This window comes from Dendropsophus ebraccatus, chromosome 10 (genome assembly GCF_027789765.1).
Source record: "Dendropsophus ebraccatus isolate aDenEbr1 chromosome 10, aDenEbr1.pat, whole genome shotgun sequence".
Classification (NCBI taxonomy): Eukaryota; Metazoa; Chordata; class Amphibia; order Anura; family Hylidae; genus Dendropsophus; species Dendropsophus ebraccatus.
In genome coordinates, this window is record NC_091463.1 from 67,804,090 (window position 1) to 67,823,558 (window position 19,469).

The 19,469-nt window shown below is 36.2% G+C and overlaps 1 protein-coding gene across 1 annotated transcript; it reads right to left on the reverse strand.

Annotated features, from left to right (window-relative positions):
• Nucleotides 1–8,009: 8,009 nt before the first annotated feature.
• Nucleotides 8,010–10,515, reverse strand: ZIC3 (Zic family member 3). The gene is made up of 3 exons (XM_069986500.1): nt 9,543–10,515; nt 8,423–8,586; nt 8,010–8,198 (listed from the first exon to the last, which is right to left on the reverse strand). Exons 1-3 carry the CDS (start codon nt 10,513–10,515, stop codon nt 8,010–8,012), a joined length of 1,326 nt encoding a protein of 441 aa, XP_069842601.1.
• Nucleotides 10,516–19,469: the final 8,954 nt, after the last annotated feature.

A 19,469-nucleotide genomic window follows, 5' to 3' on the forward strand; every position in this document is an offset into this window, starting at 1 on the left:
CATTCCAGCTGATAATAATTTTGTGTAATAGCTCATGTTGAAAGGCAACAATCAGCCAACATGCACAATGTTGGCTAATTGTTGTCTTTCAGCATGTTCTAAAATCACGATGACAATAGTGATGGTCTGAAGTTTTTTGCGTCACGTAATAGAAGCAGTAGCAGACCGCGACTTCTTCTATGGGCCACCTAGGTGATCTAAAGATCGTCCGGGCAGCCCCTCCCACAGCTCCCTCGGTCCTCCCCTCTCGATGTCTGTGCTTGTTATAGCACAGAAAGCGAGTGGGAAACGAGGAGGAAGTTAGCGCTGATCTGACAGGTTGGCGCTCGCTTCCTCCTCAATATCAGCCTGTGTAATAAGGCCCTAAGTATGCGTAGTCCCATGTTATGGCAAATCCTTCTGTATAGTGCTATACACCACACAGGCAGTATGGGACAATGACAATTGTGTATGTTTCACCTCAAAATGTTTTAGTGTTTTAGAGGAATAGTTGAAAAAAAGGTGGCCTGAAGTCACTGGGGTTGTTCGTAATGGTTTTTCTTTGGCCTTGATTCATAGATCTCTCTCTATCTGTATATCTATGTATAGAGAAAATCGTATCATTTAAGGGCCTCCCAAGTTCCCAACCAGCTTTATAGTTATTATTCCTCCAAAATTCTGCAGCGTTTCAGAATGATTCACGCACCATTGTGGTAGCTGAGCTTGTCAGTGTTTCATGTTGCCCATGATTCAGGCACCATAATACAAATGATAGATTCCCTGGAAATAAGTTTCTTGAAGTAACAGAAGCCCCCCCCCCTCCCTCCCCAACAAATAAAAACTATAGAGACCTATCAAAGTGAGACCTATTAAAGTGAGATCTGCAATGGGAACCAAAATCAGGAAGATTCCTTCCTGTTTTTACACCAGTGACATGAAAACCTAAAACTTTGTGATGATATCATGGGTCTCTAATTTGGCATGTGGGAGAGAAGCAAGTAGAGTACATATGATCTGAAAGTAGTGATCTAATGGCTCCTTACTGAGAAATAAGTGGATAAATATCATCATGTTATCCCAGCTTCCCCCAGACACAGAAAAAAAAATTGGAAGCAAAAAATTAAATAAAAAATAAAGTACAAAAACACATAAAAATGAATGGAAAATAATAATAATAAAAAAAATACAAATATAAATAAATACTAAAAAAAAGACAAAAATCAACACAAATGGTCCCTCCTAAACCAAGCCACCTTTTCAGGGGCTATTTACTATGACAAAGATACCTTTTATATGGACGTCATGGACACATATGAATGCATCCATATGTCAGAACATATGTTTTAGTAAATCCACACAAATACTTTCCTGTCCCTTTTTGTCCCCTAGCCTCACCCCTATTCGCTTTTATGCTTAGAATTCTAACTACCCCATACAGATGCTGTTACCAATTCCACATATCACATAAAGCAAGAGGCATTATAAAATATAAAAAAAAATGGTGATGGCAAAGTGCACATATTTGGTATTGTTATACATGGTAGAGTGTGGGGATTATGTGTAGCCTAAAATTCACCAGACAAACAAACCATTTCAAGTTGCGAAAGGGCCAAACCCCATATTTCTATCTATCTATCTATCTATCTATCTATCTATCTATTTGGCAAAGAAAAAAATAAAATAAAAAATATATTTACTCTGACAGCAGCTGAAACTTTGCAGCGGACACTCAGACATCCGAAGACCTTGGTCTTGAAAAGGTTAAAAATACTCTACATATCCTAGATAGTGATACATTGCACTATATATATAGTCTCCCCTGTCCCATATACTCTTACAATAAAATGTCCTTGCCCTTCAGTCGCTGCTTTCCCTAGATTACATGAAGGAAAACTACAAGTAACTCATACTTTATTATTTTTTTTCTACTGAATGAAACTTCTCTCTCCCTGCTGAGCTAAATGAGTGGGCCTCTGTCCCTCCCACTCATCCAGTCTCGGAGATACACAGATGAACACAGTTTATAGAATAGACTCGAGAGCTTCTTTTAGCCCTGAATATGAGACTGCAGTCATTTAGCTCAGCCACTGCAAAGGGTGTAAATTCAATTAGGAAAAAAGTTAAAAGAAACACTTATCTTCCCAGGGTCCACTGAGCTCACACCTTTCTGAGATTGTCTGTCTAGTCAACCAGTCTTTAGATAACGGTTGACTATCTGACAATAGGGGTTAACTTGGTTATGGTGAAATTTGCTTTCAATGTTAAAATAATCCTGAAATTCCTTATTAAAACAAACAAACATATGAAGTATTAGGGGGAAAAAAGGTATAAACAGGACCGTACATGTTGATATATGTTGTATGTACAATGAGATATATATAATATACATATATATATATATATATATATATCAACATACATAAGGTAAACACATATATATGAAAACATATAGATGCAGTTAATCAGTTGTATTTAGTCATTTTTACAATTTATAGATATCGCATCCCAGGATATAGTTTATGAAGACATGAGGATTTAATAAACGGAAAAAAATACCTTGCATATATTGCTAAAAAGTGAAGATTTCTGCTGATAATTAGGAGTCTATTTACAATTTCTGTTTGTTACTATTCTCTTTTACAAAGCGATGTAACACCATCCAAAATACTGAAAAACTGTGATCTCTCTATACACAATTATATATACCTGTTTGTGTTAGCCTGTGTGTACCTGTATGGGTGCGTTTATGTGCATATCTGTGTCTTCATGTAAGTCTATTTGTGTCTGTGTGCATATATGTGTGCACATCTTTGTGTGATTGTGCATATGTCTGTACGTTTGTGTGTATGTCTTTGTGTGTCCGTGTGGCGTGAGGCATGTGTGTCTGTGTGCAAGCATATGTGTCTGTCTGTGTGATTGTGCGTTTGTCTACGTCTGCCTGTGTGTTGTGTATGAGTCTGTGTGTGTCTCCATCTGAGACTACATGTGTCTGTGTGCATATATGTGTGCACATCTTTGTGTGATTGTGCGTATGCCTGTATGTTTGTGTGTAGGGCTTTGTGTGTCCCTGTGGCATGAGGCATGTGTGTCTGTGTACAAACATTTGTATATGATTGTGCATTTGTCTACGGTTGCCTGTGTGTTGTGTATGAGTCTATGTGTCTCCATCTGAGACTACATGTGTCTGTGTGCAGAGATGTGTGTGCCTGTGTGCGTGTGTGAAACTGCAAATGTCCGTGTTCAGGTGTGTGTATGAATTTGCGCATGTTTGTGTTTGTATGTGTATTTGTGTCTGTTGTGTATGACTTTGGATGTGTCTGTCTGCATGTGAGCCTCCATGTATCCATGTGCATCTATGAGCATGGGAAGCTGCATATGTCTGTGTTCAGGTGTGCGTGAATTCGCACGTTTGTCTGTATGTGTATTTGTGTCTGTTGTGTATGACTTTGGATATGTCTCTCTGCCTGTGAGCATACATGTATCTGTGTGCTGTTTTCAGGTGTGAGAAATTGCGTGTCCATATGTGTGTCCATGTGTGTGTTTTAGCCGTAGTCAGTTTTATATTCTCTGAATATCAATATCAGTGCAAAATAAAATGTAACTTTTATCTGGGAAAAAATAAAAAAATAACCACATTCACATTGATGCTATAGGAACATTTGTAAATAAATAAGATAATACATTCAAAATCAACGGCCTAAACCAATAGCAAGGCTCCCATACTGAAGAATAACATATTTTCTGCAATATTTTTAACTCACATACAGTTACCTTAAACCGAAAAATGTCACTTATACACGAAAATACTCGCAAGACGACCCAGTTTACTGCATCTATTGCCTCCACTGAATATTCAACACATTGGGTTAATTTCAGGCTAATCCCTTCTCCTACGCGTCCACCAAATATAGCACATTAATCTTATGTTTTGATTTTTCATGTCAATTCTGCTTTACGGTAAGGAGGAGTTTCTGCAGGTGGAATTCTTCTTCGCACTAGGTCGCTGGTTTAAACTTTAGCTGCCAAAACGACAACCAAAATCTGGATGAGCAGCCTACATAGACTCTATTGTATGAATATGTATTCTTACACCATACTGTATGCATGGGCCTGTCTATAAAGGCTGTGGTACACAATTTGTCATATCGCTAGTCACATCACATTAGTAATAACTGATACATTAATAGGTTATTCGTATACAGAATCGTTAAAAAAATACCCTAAAAGATTGTCACATAGCATCGCAGCATTTTTCAAATAAATCAAGGAACTGGCACGCGAAAATTGTTTTACGTTTAAAAAAATATTCTATGACTATATCCTTTTATTTTTAATCTTTTTTTTTTAGAGAACCAAAGGGCTACGAAATGCGACATTACTGCTCTATACAATTTTATAAACAGAAATGACCAAAATAAACTATCACACCCAACCACACCCCTACATGGAAAGTAATACCAGCTGCTTTCTTAAAGAAAATTCATTACCGTACTATTCACAGATTAATAATACTAGTGGTCCCATATCTGTACTGTCTATCCTGTAGGCGAGTGATACTTTGCAAGTGAATGGAAATAAATATATATATATATATATATATATATATATATATATATATATATCATTAGAGAGGTTGGATATTTAAAAAAAAAAAAAAAAAAATCGTAACCAACTTTAGAGACAGAACTAGAAAAGAGCCAATCCCGTTTCCCTTCCGGAGGTCTGAAGATGAAAGGCTTCAAAAGCTGGGAGGAGAGAGGATCTGCGCTCCTATGAATCATCACTATACGCAGCAACAGGGCGTGAATAAGGCTTTTGATAGACAGCAGTTATGTTGGCCTGTTCTATGTTCCCAAGCCTGTTTTTCCATATCTATCTATCTATCTATCTATCTATCTATCTATCTATCTATCTATCGATCTATCTATCTATCTATCTATCTATCTATCTATCTATCAATACATACTATAAATATAGAATATACAATATCCAAATATATCAGAGAAACTGTGAGAATGATCTTTTAAAGTAAATGATGGATATATAGATGATTGATTGATAATCGATAACTGGATAGATAGAAAAACTGATAGATGGATAGATAGATAGATAGATAGATAGATAGATAGATAGATAGATAGAACGTAGTAAGACAGATTGATAGACTGACATAGATATACATACACAAGCACTATGTAAAATATTAATCTGTGCCTATAGGCCTTTTACATTTGCATTGTGAGAATTCATTATTACACACTGCAATCCTTGGGAGAATTAAAAGGAAAGTACATTTAACGTTTCTCGTCTTTATTATTCTTTTTTTTTTCCACTTGCACATTAAGAGTTACGAGTGGGTTTATTATTGCTCGGACACCAGACCAAAGAAGCTGGTTTAGATGGTGCAGCTGTTCATGTCACCACAATTTCTCCACACATAAATGTCATGGCCTAAGCTTATGAAATCTGACTCAGCGAATCAGTCTGGAGGTAACAATATTAACCTCTCTACTTCTCAAAAACATCAAAGATATGCAGCCATTTCAGGCTTTTCACAGTAAGATCCCTGCTGTTCTTTGGAACCACTACTAGTCTTAGTATGTTAATGAGCCAATCAATTGAAATTTTGCAACAATCTGTGAAAAAAAAAAATGGCAATTGAAAAGAAAGAAACGTGAAAGCCCTATTTGGTTCTATTTTATTGTTGCATTTTTTTATATTAGCATACTATTTCAAATATTTTCTACCATTGTTCCTAATATGTATATATATATATATATATACTCTCCTGAGTATATGACTATTAGTATAATACTATTTTGACCATATTTTCACATTTGATAATGCTAAACTGTTAGGCAAAAACAATTCCAGGTAATAAAAATATATCTCCCTTACTCTATGTATAGCTATAGGCATTGATTAACAGAACATATACTATAAGTGGTAAAATGAAGTAAATGCGAGTCCCCTATTAGGCATGCACCAGTTGTAAGGCTCTATTATTCTTCATTTAGGATGCCCATAGAAAATATATTTTCTAATCGTGTCTGTCAAGCCATTATGGTAATAATATAATACCAATAAAAAATATGTCCTGAAAAATAAATGAGTATGACCATCCAATTCTGTAGGCTATGTGATTGAAAGCGCCATGCAGAATCACCTGCCCATCCACCAGTGACTAATATCTATGCAGTAGTAAACAGTACAGGTAGCAGTCACCCTATGCATTCCATCAGGTTCCATTTTTTATTGCCAATACAAAATCCATCCAGCAAAATCCCCTATCGGACTAATCTGTAGTCATTTACGGCGCGTATACTGTGATAAGAGGCCTAAGTATGTATGTATCGCCTCCAATCTAAACATATAGCATAACTGAAGGGGTGGAGCCAAGGAATAGCTGCCATATTGCCATGATAATAACAACAGCACTGTCACAAGAATCATACTATGTTTTTTTTACTACAATAGAAAGCACAGAATGGTCAGCACTTGAATTGAGGAGTTAAACATTTTTTTTTTGTTTTTTTTTTTTGGGGGGGGGGGGGACATATAAAGCCTAAAAAAATCACAGCTAAAACCATAAAGACAATCGCCATTATGAAAATAGGCCTGTAAAAAAATAACGGCTTGAAATTGAATCCTCCAATGTCATGATCGTCATGTCTGGAATGCGATATTAATAAAATGTTGTCATTTTTGTGGCCTTTTTGTTTATCTGCTATTTATTACTATAACAAACATTGATATTTACAATGCTTTGACTTTCTGACACATTTTTTTTGAGTCTCTGACACTATTTTTTTTTTAAGCGAACATGTCAAAGTGATATGTTAAGGCCTAAAAAATTCAATTACATTTTCTTACATTACTTATTTTTTTTAACCCCGGCATCTTCGACCTGGTTATGTCATTTAGTATGTCACAGTATTAAAATTCCACATAGGAATTTTTTTTTCTTCCAAGATATAACTGAACCTATTAAACTCTTTGAAATTTGCTTGAGAACAGCAGCATGTTCCCATTTGTTCTTTGAAGCATTAGATAGAGATGTCATGGTCCCCAACTGAATTGATTAAAAATATTTGATTTGCCTGAGCAATGTTGAAAGGAAAATTTATTATACTTACTGCTTAAAACAAATATCAACTAGTCTGAAATGCCTTTGATATCTATCCTTGTCACCTAAACACCTGCAACAGACTGTTACAGTCTTCCAAAAATATTCTTGAATAAGGTGGATTTTTTTTTTTTTTTACCCATAAAACATTCTGTTAATGCAAAGGTTAGACGATTTAAAATTAGATTTTTTTTTTTTTTCAAAACAATAAATTTTAATGCTAAAGCAGTTATAACCAAAAGCTATACAGAGTTTTGTTAGAAAATTTTTTTTCATAAATATTGTTCAGTTCCCGGCACTTGTATCAATAATTAAATTACAAACGATAAATATGGCATCATGGATATATTTACAAAACTTCTTACAAAAGGCAACTGTATACTAAACGGTCACAATCTGTGAATTAACACACACCCCCATCCTGAAAATATACCGAACAACAGCTTTGACCCTATAGGACAAGGAATACATTCACAAGTGTACTGCTTTGAGAAAGTTCAAGACATAACAAGACTTTGGCACGGTTTTAAGAATGTGAGAGTTTTACAGTCACCGTAAAGGTGAATGGATTTTTTTTTTAATCTGTTAAATACACTGTTTAAGAACCTTCTATAATGTGAAAAGAAAAAATGTAATATTGTTAAAATAAAAAAAAAGTAAAAAATAGATAAGGAATGGAAATGCCAAAATATGTTTTCAGATCCTGAGAAAGGGACACAATTAGTCCACAGCCTTCTTTAAAGGGGGAAAAAAAATCCAGGGTAACAAAACAAAGCCCTGTTCTGTTGTTTCATAAACTCCATCTCCACCTTGGTAGAACAACCTTCTTGGTCTCGCAACTTCATTTGGTCCTTTTTTGAGCGTGGTTTTGCCTTCATATATATATATATAATTTTTTTTTTTTTTAAACATACCACTCATTAAAATTGGGTGGAAGTAATCCTGGATTGTGAGTGTTGCTGTTAGTCTGAATTACTGCTGAAGTAGTTTTAGAAGACTCCTCACTACTGGCAGAAACCATTGCTGGTGGGGTGGCAGATTCATAACCTGAACTGGCAGCTGGGGATGAATCAGACCCTTGAGATTCATGTACCTTGGGGAAGGAAAGAAAAAAAAATTAGAACCATAACTACTATTATCCTGCCTAAATATTAGTATTCATTGGAAATCATAAAGGAGATTAAAGATAGAACTGAGAGATGAATTCAGGTTAGCTGACATGTTTAGATGCTAATGAGTAAGTGACTATTACTGACAATGCAACCCCAATATACATATCGTCTATGCAAAAATTATTATAATAATATTGATAGTTACCTTCATGTGTTTCCGTAGAGAGCTGGGGTGTGTGTAGGATTTATCACAGACTTTACAGATGTAGGGTTTGTCTGATGTATGCACGTGCATATGCTTTTTCCTGTCACTGCTGTTTGCAAACCGTCGGTCACATCCTTCAAACTCACACTTAAAAGGCTTCTCACCTAGTGGAAGAGCATATAACATAGTGTGTTATATAGTTAGAGCTGCACAATACATATAGTCAGTCATAGCTTTGCTACATTTTACAGTTTGACCCCCCCCCCCCCCCTCCTTTCGAGGCTTAATGAAATTCACATTGCTGGCCCAGACTGGATGATATCCCCCTTAAATATTCCCATACGTTATCTGCATATCATGTTGAAATATTTAACTAGCCAAATTGACACTTAATAAAATACAAAGGGACACCTATACAAATCCCATAAAATAGGTTAAACTGTCTGGTAATTGTTATTTGACGTCTAAATTAAATTTGATTGTTGTGGCCTTTGAATGACAATAGTGGTGGCTAAAAGTGTTAAAAACAACTACACCCAAAGTCCTACATCAATTAAAGGACAATATTAGGAGACCCTATCACTTGAAGAGGGGGGGGGGGGGATCACTGCAGTTTTAAGAAGTGCTATACAGGGGAGGACATGAGTTGTCATCCTGTCTTTTCCAGACTCTCTTTGCTTTGCAAAGAGTTTAATTAAACAGAGAATTCCAAATAAAAATACTTTGACAAAAGTATCACTGCTTTAATTAGGAGACGTGCCAATCAAGAGGGCAAAAAGGAGCGGAAGTGAGAGAAAATGAGTCGGAATTAGCATTTCTATAGTTTACCTAACAGTATGCAAGGAACTAAAGTGCTTGGAAAGTGAATCATCCCTAGACAAATTCGTATTTGTTCACTGCAAGCAAGAAACAAGACAACAAGAAACTGATCACGATTTACATGCCTGTCCTGGGAAGACTTAAAAAGGCAATAAAATTTATGTAAACATTACAAGAAATGATAAAATTCAACATTGCTCAAAAATAAAAATAAAAAGTTAGGTTAGTTACTACATACAGGCCCAAAAAGTTACCATTTACACGTTCTGCTACAGCTATTAACCCCATGGTGCCTTCTTACCTGTATGAGTTCTTTTGTGGATCTTTAGATTTTCTGACCGTGCAAATATTTTCCCACATCCAGGGAACGGACATGGAAAAGGTTTCTCTCCAGTATGCACCCTTATATGATTAACCAGTTTGTATTTTGCTTTGAAGGATTTGCCTCCCCTGGGACATTCCTCCCAGTAACAAATGTGATTAGTTTGTTCTGGTCCTCCAACATGTTCCATTGTCATATGTGTAACCAGTTCATGCATACTACTAAATGTCCTGTCACATGTTTTCTGCGGGCGATTCATCGGTGATTCCTCCAGCCACTTGCACGATAATTCTTGTTTGATAGGTTGCCTCATATATCGAAAAAATGCCCCTGGGCCATGATGAGCGGCTACATTCATACTCATATTCATGTGATTGTAGTTGTGAAACTGGGCAGCTGCATAATGATCAGTCCTGGGGCTGGGCACCGCTCTGTAAGGATCTGGTCGTCCGAAAATGTCGCCTCGTAGCCCTAAATGCATTTGCCCGTTAACCACATGTCCATTGGGTGAAGTGTGGCTGGAGCTTTGTTCATGAAGTCCTGGGAAGATCAGGTGTCCTGGGGGTTCAGTGATTCCAGGGGGGCCATGACTGGCGAAAAGTCCATGCTGGCCACCTGGAGAGGCAGCGTCCCCAATTCCAGAATTCCGGTTTCGAAAAAGAAAATCTCTCGTGGAGTTAAAGGCAGCGCCGCCATAAGATGGCACCTGCCCAGCATGGTGCCCAAGAGCGTTGGCATATCCGGATGCCTGCGGGGTAAAAGCTGAGCTCTGGCTTGAGGAAAGATCATGACTGGCTGGACTGAGCTTAAAAGCTGCAGAGTGTGAAGGTTCAGCAAAAGGATTAAGCCCCATGCCAGCATCTCGGTTGGACATTTCATGATGGCGAGATGTCCCAAACCCACCAACTCCCAGGGTGGGAAACTGAGGTCCTCCATCTAGAAGCATCGTCATGAATGAACCTGAGCAGCGTGCAGACCCAGATGAATGGTCAGCACAGGATGCAGTTCATGCAGAAGCTATGATAACAAAAATAAGTTTTGCTTTTATTCCTTTTGCTTGTTGCAAATCCAGGAAACTGTTCACCCTCTCCAACAGAGTAATGTCCTTGGACTGATAAAGTCAATCACTCACTCCTCACACATAAACCAACTCAGGAGGCAGTCTGAATTGCACCAATAGAAACTCAGCTGGGGGAGTGTCATTCGAGCCCAGCCCCAGGCACCCATTTGCTTGTGAACTCTTGATTGACAGAGTTTAGCATTGAATATGGCAGCTTCACTAATATCTATTCCCTGATTGGTCTACTCAGGTTTAGTATTTGCAGGTAAGCTTAACCCCTTTAGTGCTGTAAATGAATAGTAATGCATAGCAAACATGCATGTAGCAGCCTTTCCCAGCACTGCATGTGTTAATAGATTACGAAGAGCCCAAATATTTGTCTGAAAGATCCCTAATTTAGGGATGCCTCTAACCACCTTCCTAAACATCATAAGCCAGTGATCATTCTTCATAGCGTTATCTTACATTTATCCTGATTAAGACCCTGGAACCTTCCCCATAAATCCACAACATAGGGTTTTAGCAATGCACAGATGGAAGGGAATGTTTTAGCCTTTGTCTCTGTATTCTTTGCAGTTTTTTTTTTTATATCTAGCTTTGTGCTTATCGATGCATTCACTTATTGCTATATGCTGCCCCTTTAAAATCTGCAGTCGTGACTACGAGAAAACAATGTGCATTCGGGAAAAATCCCCCATGTGTTGCTGTCTAGAAATCCATCACTCCTTAATTATCCTCTTCTTCATATGCGTGCTTCTATATCATAAATGTGGTCTTTTTATATCATTTTTTATTATAAACCTCGAAAACCTATAAACTTTATTATGTGTTTATATTTTATTTTATTTCTTTTAATTGATCTTTTTTATCTTTATGACTGTAGATTTTCATATAACTCTCCCCCTTCCCCCCCTTCCTCTTTTCTCACTAGTGACAAAAAGGAATAAAACAGTTAAATTGCTTGGATGGAAACAAAAGAAGGAGACTTTCAGGGAGAATCCCTGTTGTGTTGGCTTGAGTTAGGATTTTTAAACTTCCCAGTGCAGTTTCATACACAAAACACATATGATCACATAAGACCTTCATCATATAGGGTGCACTAAGACACCAACAAAAGATTTAGCTTTTTTTTTTATTTTTTTTATATTTTTTTATTTTTTTTTACAAAAAAAAATGCATTTGTCTTGTGATGATTATAAGCTTTAGACAGCTCTATAAATTCCCTTCCTTTCTGTATGGGAAAGCATTTGCAAAGAACTATAGGGAGTAAGATTGGGAATAAAAGAGAGAGAGAAAGATGGCCGTAATTGTAATATCCTGAGATTTGCTGAGCCCAAAAGTCTGTCTATTGAGCCACTTTCACAGGATTGTCGCTGTCTCTCTGCAGGAAACATAAAATCTGATCAAGTTCAGAGACGCATTGAGAGACTGCTTCAAGCAGTGCTTTATAACTGCAGTCTTTTCACATCCTTCCCCCCAATCAGCCCCAGGAAAGAGTTCGCATTCTTTATTTTAGAGTTTTGCAAAAAAAAAAAAAAAAACTCCACCCCTATAAAAATCAGCTTCACTAGTAATGCCATGTCCCATCAAAACCAATCAAAATTCATGCTACACATCCAACAGGAACACACTAAAAGTTGAAAGGTGAGTCCCTCTTGTCTTAAATCATTGCTTCTTAAAGTGTGGAGGCTTAAACCTAGTTTACTGTGTGTTTGTTAGACCTCACTGTGGTACAGCATGTCTACAAGGGTAAAGGCAAAGTTGGGGAGAGATCACTGATCTTATGCTTGGAGCTGCACGAGAGAGGCTGCATTTGTAGCTACTATGCCTGGGAACTTGGGCTGGTTTATTTGATGGACGCAAAGCTTATCCCAATGCAGTAGTAGGCTTTGATGTTCCTTTGGTGAATGCACTACATTTCAAATGCCCTCCTAGTCACTGAGAGTCCTATAGAAAGCTGCAAAGGTTTATGGTGATTCTCTTGTTTCTTTCATAGGTGTCAGCAAAGTTTTTCAGACCTATCCCCCCTTTCATTAGTTTATTGGCCTGTCCCAAAGCAAATTGCTGATTTTCGTTACCTGTTTATGTGACTGTGTACATGCAGGACATTGTCCCCATAAGATAATTCATTAGCTCGGGCATATGTTGACTTGTTTCTGTGACAAAAAGGACATAATTTAATTAGACCATCAAGTGAGAAGACGTTGTGAAGTGTCTGTGAAGTTGCCGACTTGAAACCTCTGTGGATAAATGACCTTTAATGTTCCAGAGGCCTCAGCAGTGGTCCTCCTGTGTGTGTTTTTTTTTCTGCTTCTCTTTTTTGACACTTTTTTAATACTACATTTTTACTTTCATGTTTAAAAGAGAAGAAGGGGGAAAAAAAAGACCTATAGCTGGAGATGGGGGGGGGGGATGGTTGTGACACTCCACTTTAAGCTGGAGGATCTTCCTTTTTTTTTTTTTTTTTTTTTTTTAAAGGTAAATCCATCCAGATGTGTGAAAGTCTTTACTGTAAAAATAAACACTCGTTTGAATATAAAATGCACGCTGTATTGGTTAACCTTTTGCCAGACCTCAGAGGGTGGATAATATATCTTTTTAAGGAGCCCACATTAAGTAGTGTACTCTGACACCATAATTCCACTGTTAACTATAATATATGCTGTTATCGTAAGACATCATAAGCAACGGGACAGCTTAAAGTTAACATTTGTACAGAAAATGACAAAGATTTGCCTATCTATCTATCTATCTATCTATCTATCTATCTATCTATCTATCTATCTATTGATCTATCTATCATGTATTATGTTAGTTTTATTACAATACACGCAATGTTTTATTATATAATTATTCTATTCCAATATTATCTCTAGACTATGGTTTCTTAGCAAAAAGTCCCTAAAAGTCCTCCTTCTGTTGTTCTTGTGTTCTACTAGACACACTTTTACACAACTTTATTATGCTATGCCTTGACTGTTTTATCACATTATTAAGAATGGACTATATTACTTTAGCAAAAAGTCTAGTGTAGCCTCTTGTATTCTTATATAGCGTTCTTGCAATTTTGTGTAGTGTTCTTGTAGTCTTTATTAGCACCACTACACCGGCGCAGTTTTGTATTTATACACTGGGCATATTTATTGATACAGTGTTAGATAATTATGTCATGATGATGTCATCAGAAGGAGAGAAAAAAATAGGTGTGATGTTAACCTTTACTTCCATATTGTACTTCCATATTTTATATATTTCCCTAATGAATTGATAATCTCTGCATTGATACAATGGGGGTTAAGGAGAAGAATTATAAAACAATAGTAATATTTGTAAACAAAAGTTTTATTTGTAAATACAGGGGTATAGGTGAATCTATCTTACTGTATATTTATGTGTATGATGGATGGATAGATAGATAGATAGATAGATAGATAGATAGATAGATAGATAGATAGATAGATACTGTAGATCAATAGATAGATGATAGATAGATACACAGATACGCAATAGATAGATAGATAGATACTGTAGATCAATAGATAGATTATAGATAGATACACAGATACGTGATTGATAGATAGATAGATAGATAGATATTGTAGATATAAAAAGTAAAAATTGAAGCCTTTTGTTATTTTCCTAGTACGGCAAACTACTGCTAATACGATTCACGTGATCCAAGATACTATTTTGAATCTGAAATTAAAAAAGATCGACTCGATCGATCGAAATCCATCGACTGGGTTGGATATGTCTTGTTCATTTGTAAACATATTGTGGTCGCAGAATAATTAAAGCCAAACTAGGGACAAATGAGACATTTTCATTGTTAGTGTCAATCAATGCAGTATAATCACATGTACACTTGAACTTCGAAGGGATGCATTGAAGTAAACAGGGCCATGGGTGGGAAGAGAAAAGGAGCCGAATGACTCTGTTGAAGAAACTTCACGTTACAAAGAAACCAGGACTTCCACACAGAATGTAGACACTTACTCGATAGTTAAGGCTCATTCACTGTCTTTGGGCCAACCTATCTATGGGAAGGGAGAGAGCGAGGGAGAGAGACAGATGCGAGGTATTAGTCAACCACAAGATAAGCTCCCAGCACCAAGGAAAGGTTGTGAAATGACCACATTAAGATTAAGTTCTTCCAAGGAACAAGAATAACAATGATAATATGCCAGTCTTATAGATCATAGCTGGCGATTAGTGCTTTTGTGATCTGGCTACTGTTACTGCAAACCAAGACTGTTAGGCCTCCTGTTGTATTCATCTCCCTCCGAAATTCATTACTTTGGTAAATAACGTTCTTTTAAACTTTACAATTTAAGGCCTAATAATCATAAAAGACTATTAATTTGTGAGAAAAACAAAAAAATGCAGTAAATTCAACACGATACATTGTTCTTGTGAGGTGGGGAATGCATCAGATGGATTAGGGGAGAAAAAAAAAACTTCAATCATAATATCTGTTATGGACTCTAGAAGGCAGTCCCTCCACCCCCATGACTGACATCTGTTGTCTTTTAAGGTGGAAATATTGAAATATATCCATGTTTTGAATGCACAGAACACCCATTTGGGCTGGAAAAATACATTTACACTCGCTCTGTAATGAGAACAAATGTTCTGGTTATCATTAGACTAAATGGCAGAGTCACTGTCATATTAGCGTGAATATTAAAGGCTTACGCTTCTGGGCTAAACATCTTAAATCCATCTAATGTGCTTTGTCTTTTAGGTAGACAATCCAGGCTCTCAGTCTGGGAGAATATTAGGCCTGTTTCAGTTCTCTTGTACGTTCTACTCGCACTGCGAATCCCATGAGAAGACACATTTTATTTGCTCTGATCAAAAAAAGGAAATTCTATTTGTAGAAACTTTTTTTTTTTTAAATAAACACAATTTCCTCAACACGACCTGCCGGTTGAAGTCAAGTTCTGGGTGTGACGTGGCTTCCACACGCGTCTACTTGTAAACAGCAAGCTCTAAAGCTGGTCTGCTCTTGTTTGGTTGTTGCTTGTGTGTGTGGTAACTTTAGCTGACGAGTAAAAGAAAGTTGAGAATATCTCAATCAGTGATGAGGTGACCTGTGACCTGGTGGGGGCTTTTTATTGTCCTCTTTCTTTTGAGGGGGACACACAGTTTATTGACCCATTCAGTGTAACCTTGCCCTGAGGGAAAACCACAAGCACCATACTACTTGAAGATATAAGGGCTGTGTCTACTGCCTCTGTATACCTACGTTATCACAACTTCCACCAAATGACCATAGACTCTCTGCCTATTGAGATTATCTTGTTGTCTTGTATACGGTACACGTCTACTCTGTGTGTGTTTACACAAATGCAGGTATACTAGATAGATAGATAGATAGATAGATAGATAGATAGATAGATAGACATAGAGATAGATGATAGATAGATAGATAGATAGACTTAGAGATAGATGATAGATAGATAGACATAGAGATAGATGATAGATAGATAGATAGATAGATAGATAGATAGATAGATAGATAGATGATAGATAAATAGATAGATAGATAGATAGGAGATAGATAGATAGATAGATAGATAGATAGACATATAGATAGATGCTAGATAGATAGACATAGAGATAGATAGATAGATAGATAGATAGATAGATAGATAGATAGACATATAGATAGATAGATAGATAGATAGATAGATAGATAGATAGATATAGACATAGAAATAGATAGATAGATAGATAGATAGATAGATAGATAGATAGATAGATAGATGATAGATAGCAGAAAATTGGAGATTGCTCAATAGATGGACAGAGAGACTGACCAATAGAAAGTCAGACAAACAGATGGATGGATAGATAGATTAATACATATATATATATATATATATATATATATATAGATAGATAGATAGATAGATAGACACCAGCTACTGTAAAGGAGAACAACCAAAATAACACATTTACCTAGTAGTTTTATATACAATGTTTCACACATTTGTGTCTGTCTTGATTCATTCTTTATTGTAAATTCATTCATTGTAAAGACACCCAATTTCATGTGTACAGAAGGAAAGAAAGAAAGAAAGAGTGGTATCCTGTAAATAAAGGCGAATTTGTCTTTGCAGGCCTATATTTTGGAATTTTATACAGAACACACATTTGATGTATGTTCACTGTTCGTAAAAATAAATACATTGTAAGACGTCTGTTTCTGTGGGATAATTTAAGAGGATGTTCGGTTTTTATTTGTATCAGAATGCAGTCTTCAAATAGATGACCATAGTGTAAAAAGCTATTCATAGTCCTCAGAATTTACTCGTTTTCTTTACCTCCATGCAAGACTGTGAAGCAAATATCATTTATAACATCACCAATCATATCGCTAGTTTCCAGGTTTTGGCTTCTGAGCATGTATTCAGATTGAATCTTACTATGACTTTTTTTTTTTTTTTTTTTTTACTGATTCAAACTCTGCAGTTGGAAAATTAAAAAAAACTTTTTGGAAAGTATTTGTTGGTTTCCTATAATACTTCTATAGCATTATGATAAATAAACTTAGAGATTATAAAATACTGACCCACAATTGGGTTGGTTACGTAATGGCAGACGTTTGCCAAGGAGAAGACACCCTTTGCTGCACTGATTGAAAATACTTACTTAAACTTAATTAATTAGTCTTCTGTCCCAAGTAGTGTGTGCTAAAGCTGGTTTTGGGGCAGTTTCACCAAACTGCTATATTCCCACGTCTTTTTTACGTGAAAAATATCCAACTTTGGATAAAAAGGGATGTCATGAGTGTTCATGATCATGATATCTTGTCTTTATCAAAATAAATGGATAATATGGGGCAAGTAGTCTTTTCCTACTATTGGCTGTAGTGGTGTTGGAGTCTTGGGCTATGTTCACACACAGTATTTTTAAATTTAAATCCATACTTTTCTTTTTTTCGAAGTTGTAAGATAGCACAGACAGGTCAAAAAAATTTGAAAATTAACTTACATGATGGTGTCTTTATAGAAATATTCTCAATTTTTTTAAAAATCTGTCCATTAAGTATATCCCTTGGAAATCATTGAGTCTATCACCTCTAGTGAGCCTACACCCTCTTAGCATTCATATTATCTTAAGGGCCTGGCATCTTGAATTGATGAGAGTGACCGCATTCTGTGTTGGCATTTTATAAATGACAGGAAATAAGTAATAGTAACATCTGAGTAGTAGACAGTAGTATAAATTCATTAACTGTTAACATGAAAATGGGCTCTACATAGTGGTTTGATATAATTGATGTCTTTTTGGGGTTGGTTTATAGACATTACACATTTTTTACATGTTTTGTGGCTGCGCATTATTTTATTTTTAGTACTATACGGGGGATTACAGATTTTTTTTTTTTTTTTTTTAAAGGTCTACTAAAATTGTAGCTGATGTCACCATTGGCACTTTTTGTATTTTCCTTTTTTTTTATTCCTCAAGATCCTTGGCGCTTCACAAACAATTAAAAATTTCCTTTGTTTGTTAAACAGAGTGGTTCTTTCCAACCAAAATATGTCAAGTCACATCATAGTTCTCAACTCTTGTAGCTCACTCCATATGAGCAGGTTACTGGTGGAAAATGACTTAGTCTCGTACATAGGCAATCTCGCGGGTCCCATGAGCAATTGAGGTCTCCTTTGGACCATGTGGTAAGGCGCCTGATTGTGTGCATGAAAGATTGAAATCCCCCAGGAAAACACACTAAGTCCCGGCCTCCATCAAGATAAGAACGAGACTTGTGCCAGAGTCTTGGCTTTTGTGCTACTAAAACCGTCACTGTTCTTTCATTGGTGTGGAGATCCCGTTGGTCCATTGTCAGATAAAAAACTTGTTTGTGCTAAAAAACTTTTAAAGGAAGATAGTGAGCAGTTTAATGTGTATTTAGTTTGATGTTTAACACTTACTAGCTCAACCCCACAATGCAGATAATAAACTTTTTTTTTAACTACCAATGTATATTTTTATACTTCAAAAAATTGACTTTTTTAAAAATGTATCCCCAGTTTATCCACAATGTTAAGATATAATGACTTACGTATGATATATTCCATTAACATACATTAATCAAGTTTGAAAATATTTAGTCTAAAGCATGTAAAATACATATGGCACAGGTGGGTACGCACATACGGGCGCAATTCATACAGTCGGAGCCATATGCCTTATTACTTTTTATTAAGGATACTTGTGTTTAAGGCAATGTTCACAAACTGTTCTTTAGGAAAAAAATACAGCCGTATTTTGATAATTACGGCCGTAAATAATGGTTATGCTCTTTATTCACAGCCGTAGTTATCAAAATACAGCTGTATTTTCACCTCGAAAAACATTGTGTGAACATAGTCGAGTCAAATAGAGTAGGTTCACCCTATGTAAAAATGGCAAACGTCTTTCATAATAATGGCTGCCATATCGCAAATAACGTCTGTTATTTTTTAAATAATGGATGCTATTTGCACAATGGGGGATATAAATATATGCATTTTATAGTGTATCCATCTAAACTTAGACATAAAAAAAAGTTTATTAGGCTTACAATGTGAAGTTTCTGAAAAGGAGAAGAAATGTGCAAACCTTTTACTTTTTTTATCATTAGTTGACTGACACCTTTGGCCCCTTGTAAATCACAACAAAAGGAAAACTAGCAAAGTGGGTAACAGCAGGTAGCCTCTGGATCCAGTGCATATAAATGAACCTACCTTGCCAGTAGATTGCGTACCTATTTAACTATTCGAAAGAGTGAACAATTCACCTTTTGACTTTGGGGGACTTGATGAGAAGAAATTTAGTTAAGTCGTTAACATATGTTT

Coding starts and splice junctions, on each gene's coding strand:
- ZIC3 (XM_069986500.1), bottom strand. CDS start 10,515: ATGACGATGCTTCTAGATGGAGGACCTCAGTTTCCCACCCTGGGAGTT. Junction 8,587..9,542: donor CCACAAAAGAACTCATACAG/GTAAGAAGGCAC, acceptor CTCTTCCACTAG/GTGAGAAGCCTTTTAAGTGT. Junction 8,199..8,422: donor CTCTACGGAAACACATGAAG/GTAACTATCAAT, acceptor TCCTTCCCCAAG/GTACATGAATCTCAAGGGTC.